General features: G+C 43.7%; 1 protein-coding gene across 2 annotated transcripts in view; it reads left to right on the top strand.

Moving 5' to 3' along the window:
- Positions 1-2,589: 2,589 nt before the first annotated feature.
- The window catches only part of VWA8 (von Willebrand factor A domain containing 8), a 195,603-nt gene continuing 192,040 nt past the window's right edge, over positions 2,590-6,152 (top strand). For both annotated transcript variants that reach the window (XM_064440807.1, XM_064440806.1), the window contains exon 1: positions 2,590-2,813. In XM_064440807.1, coding sequence (XP_064296877.1) covers positions 2,672-2,813 — 142 coding nt within the window. In that variant the 5' untranslated portion in view covers positions 2,590-2,671. The remainder of the gene's footprint in view (positions 2,814-6,152) is intronic.

Below are 6,152 nucleotides of genomic sequence, written 5' to 3'. Positions count from 1 at the left end.
AAATTCAGGCCTCGCTGCATTCAATGGGAGGTTTCCTACAAACTTCAGATGAAGTCAGGATTTCATCTCAGCTGTCTTCTCAGTCCTTGTGTAGGAGAACTGCCTACAACTAGGCAGAGATGATGCATTGTTCTTTATAGTCTGCACCTGGGTCTAATTTAGTCTTGCAGCTAGAGCTACACAGCAAAGTAGCTGACAGCTACTAGAGAGAAGAGTCTGGAAATTGTCAAGTCACAGAGATGCTTCTGAGCTCTCACTCTTTGGAATAAGTTCTCTTCTGTTTAATCAAAGGAAAAGTATTTTTGTTAAGAAACTTCACGTTCCAAATAAGAATGCTGTTAAGCCAGGGAATTAAAATATGAAATAGCTGTTTATTACCAGTGTTGTAATTCATCTGTGAAAGCCTTCACAAACACACCAGATGCAGACTGCTAAATCCTTCCACTTCATGACAGCACTGAACTGGAATCATGCTGACGGAATCATGCCTTCCACAGAGAAGAGTGAGCAAGTACCAGATATGTAAAGCATATATGCATCATCTATAATTAGCAAGCGAAGGAGATGCCATATTCAAGCAATAATGTAGTATTGTATAGCCAGATAAAATTTCACGTGTTGGTATACACATGTATATACAAGAAAAACTAGGTTCTATGCATTCACATTATTATACTAAATTTTGAGCGTTGTCATGACAGTATAGCATAAAACCAATGCAACATTCAAGCTGTGCCTCTAATTGTTTGTGTGTATGTATACATGTATATATTCAAGAAAATGTTCCTCCCCATAATTATGCACAGAGATAACAATGTTTCCATTATAACTTTCCCAGCAATGGTTTGAAAACCCGTAAATAGAGTTTTCTTTTGCTGCAAATGGAAAGTTGGAAGCTGAACTCAAGGCTGAATTTAAAGTTTTGGAAAAGTTGACTAACTCAGAATTTTAAGACAATGTTTTAAAAAGCAAAACATTTTATAGATACATGACTCAGGGTTGAAATTTAAGGCATTTAGCTTGACAGGTGTATATATATATACACACATACAGAGGTAAAAGGCTTTGTACATTCACAGTGTGAAATTACTGTGAATCTGTATAAAATTTTGAAATGTCTCATTATTCCAAGTATACCATAAAATCTATTCAGTATTCAGGTTATGCATTTAATTGCTTGCATATCTGTTGCCATATATTACTGTTTATTATTTTTTCTATAGATACGACAAGAAGATCAATGTAATCTCCTAATTTAATGTCCCAGATTGGTAAAATATATTAATAAACAATTCCACTGTTACTTTGCCCTATTGGCCTTCTACTCTGTTCCGCCAGACCTTCTTGTTACTTGGCTTATCTTTAGCTTCCAGCATTCACAGTCTTCAGCTTACAAGAAATTAGGGCAATACCCATAAAGGATGTTTCAATTTAGTTTAGCCTGCCTTACATCCAGCAAGCAGGTTCATAGACCTATATTAGGTCCTAAGAATAGAATTTATACGCACCCAACACTCATCAATGGGAAACGCTGCAGACTGTGAACTCTCACCTCTCTTAAGTGTTTGAAGCACCTAATACCAAACTGCAGAAATGCATCTAGGACTAGATCAACATTCATAATCATAATACCTTTTGGGGGCCTAGAAGTCTAAGTTGCCTATGTTTAAACAGGTGCTTAGCTCACTCTTTAGTGGTTGTCCTCTGGGACAATTGTTCAATGGTGAAAACATGCAGGAAATAGATTTACTGGAGGAAAATTCTCCCAGCCCCATGGACACCAAGATACCTAAAAACTGAAGTATAGGTGAAAAAGATGGTGACTTGGCTCTGGCTTCTACCTCCTGCTAAGCGTCCTCACCATCTTTTTACTGGTGCTGAGATCGAAATTATTCTAAATTTTACTCCTAAATTTACTCCTGAGCTTTTACGTAGATCCAAGAGCAGTAACTCTAGCTGAAACAAGCCAGTTTGGAAACCTATTTCAGTAACATCATCTTTTACAAGAAATCTCACATCTAAGCCAGGCATATGCAAAACGTTACTCCTGAGTAACTTGGTTCAAATTCTTCTTAAGTATAGAGTAAGTAAGAATACTTCTTAAGTATAAAACTTAATCCCAAGAACTGGCTGCAGGGCAGCACTGGGACTGAAGGGCCCACAAATTCAGCAGGATGTCAGAAACCAGAGGCAGGATGGCACATGAATTTACCTCGCCCACCGCTGCCCACGCCTTGCTTTCCAAGGTGTTTTAGACGTATCCAGCTTTGGAGTTCAGCCTCTTTCATATAAAAACAAATAAACCCAACCCCACGTCGCCCTGGGAGCTGAGGCCCCAGCCCTCCTGGCTGGGCACACCGGGGGCACCGGCCCCGCCGGCGGCCCGCGCTGAGAGGCCCGGGGCTCCCCCCAACATTGCTCCCCGCTCCGGCCGGGCCCCCACACCCCGTCTGGCACAGCCAGGGGAGCAAGGAGCCCCCCCCGCCCCCGCCTACCCCCGGCGGCACAGACAAGCTCTGCCCGCCGCCACCGGCCCCTACCCGCCCCGGCCGCCGGTCGGCCCGGCGCTAGTTTCCGGTGGGACTTTGTGCCTCGGCGTTTCCCTTCCCCTCCTCGGCCCGGCCCGGCGGCGGTAGCGGCGGCGGTGGTGGCGGCTGCGTGCCCGCGCCCCATGCAGTGGCGGGCGCTATGCCTGGGCGGCGGGGTCGGGGGCCCCGCTGCGCGCAGGGTCCGCCTGCTCCTGAGGCAGGTGCTGGGCGGCGGCGCGGCCGGGTCCGGCCGCCCGGAGGAGTTCAGGGCGCTGCATGGTTCAGGTAACGACCCCCGGGGCCGCCCGGGCCTCCCCGCAGCCTCCCCCGTCCCGGATAACCCCCACGCCCTGACAGCGGCCTGGGGGCGCGGGCAGCCCCGCTCTCCCCTCAGCGAGGCGGCCCGGGGCAGGCCTGCGGGGAGGTTACGCCTTGCGGGCTCCTGCTTTGTCCGGTTTGACTGCAGCCCCCATTTCTTCTCATGCTCGTGGGCATTGCGTGAGGGGAAGGGGCAGAGTCCAGACACAGGCTAGCGGGGACCCTTGGTGTGGCTTCCCACAGCTCCTCTTTCGAAGCGTTCCCCCCGCAGGGAAGCAAGGAGCAGCCCCGCAGCCTGCACCTGCGAGAACCTCCGCTCTTCTCCGTCAAGCGTCTCGTTACCATCTTGCCATGATGCTTTCTGTCTGTGCGTTGCATGGCTTCGTCCTTCCGCCGAGGCAAAGCCATGCCCGTGTCAGGGGCTGCCAAGGCTGACATGTGACGCGAGAGGGGGTTGACCTTGGGCTTGCATATGCTAGGGAGGATGACCTGAACTGTCCTGGTGACTGTCCTCTGGTGACTTTTGAGACAGATGACAGGCCTGTGCAGAGCAGAAGTGGCATTTGGAAACGGTGACATATGCCTGTAGTAGCTGGCATTTCTCTGGATGAATGCCAAAAGCAACAGAGCTACTAAGTACAGAGCGAGTGAGGAGCAGCTGTAAATTAAGGAGATAGAATGACAGCAAGTGATTCTGATGGTGGGGTACTCGCTAAAGCACTTAATTACACCCCTTTAATACCATTTATCTCCATTTTCTCTTAATCTGTTTATTAGTCGACCTGTTCATTTCTTTAAATATGTGTTTGGCTTCTCAAGAAGGAAGTCTTTGAGGAATTGAAAACCATAAAGTTCCTTCAAGAATTTTTGAATTGAAAATATTTTATTTGTGAAAAGTACTAAAAAAGTAGGGTTATTTATCTTAAAACAAATAGGAATAAAGGGGAACAAGTTAACAATGTGTGAGACAAGCACCTGAAGAACATAGCTTAGCACTTTTCAGCCCTCTATTGGGATCAGTAACTTTAAGAACAAGAAGAAATTCAGCAAAATGACATGGTAGCGAGGGCAGTGTTAGAAAAATAGTTCATAATTTCCATATGTCATGGAATGTAAATGAGCACAACTTAGCAATACATATGAATACACTGTATATGAATAGTAGGAGTATTCCCAGTCACAATCAGTGATGGTAATAATTTTGGTAGAAAGATTTAAATCTGAAAGCTCTAGATGATTTTGTAGTTTATTAAAGGCAGGCTAAGAGTTCATATTAGGCATATTTGCCTTTCCAGCACCTGCGACATCTTATTCGTTATAGTGCTTCCTGTGTTCCTGTGAATTTGGGACCTTGATATTAGGAATACTATTTGGGGTTTTTTGTTGTTGTTTTTTAATTGTTTTTATTTTAAAGATGATTGTGTGTCCTCTTGCAGGCTCTATCACTTCTTTGAGGTTACTGAAGTTGCAAAGCAATGGTCTGAAATTTTGTGTGCAATATGTGTTTTTGCTATTTCTGTGCAGCTGCTGTAATTGCAAGTCTTCCTGCAAGGAGTGTTGAGGTTGCATGTCTCTTCCCTACTGATAGAGAAAATATTTCTGAAAAGGCTGGAAGCTACATCAAGTAAACAGCAAATTGTTGTCTACCCAGTAATCTGGATCTGACATCCCTGCCAGATTGGATTTACTGTCTGTGATGGTGCCTTTAAAGTGTAAAGGAGAAAGTGTTGCCTGATTTTGTCCTGTTAGATTCGGAGGAGCCACGCTTAGCTTTTCAGCTCTATCTTTGTAACGTGAATATGGCTTGCTAGTGCGCTGGGGGATATGGAGAACTGCTAGAGCTATCTAATGGTAAAGCTTAAGAGAAATCTGAAACTGAAAGACAGAGGCACTCGGTAATTAAAAGATAATGGGAATATCTAGGAAGGGTTTGGGTTTGCACAATTTATTTAATGAGGGAAACTTCACTTACAGTAACAAATGTTGTGGAAGGAGGACTATCAGATTATTTTTTAATGCAGGTGTCATGTTTCCTTCCAAAAGACTGAAAATAATCAAGTTTTTGTAGATGGCAGAGTTTTGTGATGAATTTTTATTTTAAACACAGTATGAGCCGAACAAAGTGAAGTTCTATGTAACTTGGTTCACTGATGTTTAATTATTTGCATCTATCTGTATGTAATATGAAACTTTTGAAAAAAACCTGACGGAATACACAATATCAAAGATGCTTTAAGGGGTTGGTGGGAACAAATGCTCAATTTGGTGAAAACCAAAGAGCTGGAAAAACAAAAGTCATTGCCAGGCAGATAGTACACACAAAGGAAGGTCTCTCACATGCTTTGCTGCTCAATGTGTGTAAAACAAGTTACACTGTCACTTGTGTAGACCAAAATATATACTAGCTTCATTCACTGCTTTCTGAAGCTCTGCCTGTCCCTGTTCACTTCCTGCGCTTTCCACTGGTCAGTCCCAGTTCCTAGTCAAACTTGTGTTTGAAGCAGAAAAGGTCTCAGTAATACATACGAGAGTATCTGCTGAGTGTAGCATAGTCAGTTGTGAAAAATGTATCAGACTTTACAATCCTGTAATGTTAATCATCAGTGTGCAGGATCTAAGCAATTGCAGTAAAAATTTGTAATCTGAAAGAAGACTATGAATGGGACCATGTGTTTAGAAGGGGTTTTGGGTAGGGTTTTTTTTTATCCAGGTCTGTCACTGTCAGAGGCTAAAGAACTGGTTGATGACAGATGTAAATGCTTTCCAGCACATTCCCTTTTCCGACTTTACCTGTGTCATTATCTTGTTGAACTTCACATGTTGACAGGTGGGAGTGTGGTTCTGGCAGTATTTTTTTCACTTGCAAAACATTTTTAAGAGACTTCATTCTTTCATCTTTCTCTTAATGTTCCCTCGATTTTCATTGCCTCCTTCCTAGTCGTACTTAGGGGGCTGAACTGTGGTGATGGAAACGATTCCAGTGATTTGATATACAGCAAGGCCTTACGAACAGTTGTTGCGTCAGCACAACTGAGAAGGCAGCAAATGGAGACAGGAATTTTTAAAGCCAGTTGTCTTGAAAGTTTGCAGAGTTATGTCTGAGTTATTTCAAATTATTCTAACTTTTAAGAGAGAAGAGATTGGTGGCAAAAAAATAATGTCTTTTATTAAACACGCTGATGTAGCTGCAAGAAAGGAATGAGCTGTCAGGCAGATAAGCTTCTATACGCTCTTCGGTAGGGTTTCACGGTTGTTTCCATGAGTAGGTGTCAGTAAATAGCTTCTGAGTTTTAATTTTTGGCTGTT

This window comes from Phalacrocorax carbo, chromosome 1, assembly GCF_963921805.1.
Source record: "Phalacrocorax carbo chromosome 1, bPhaCar2.1, whole genome shotgun sequence".
Taxonomy (NCBI): domain Eukaryota; kingdom Metazoa; phylum Chordata; class Aves; order Suliformes; family Phalacrocoracidae; genus Phalacrocorax; species Phalacrocorax carbo.
Note: the sequence above shows the minus strand (reverse complement) of the source record. Positions and strands in the feature narration are given on the sequence as shown.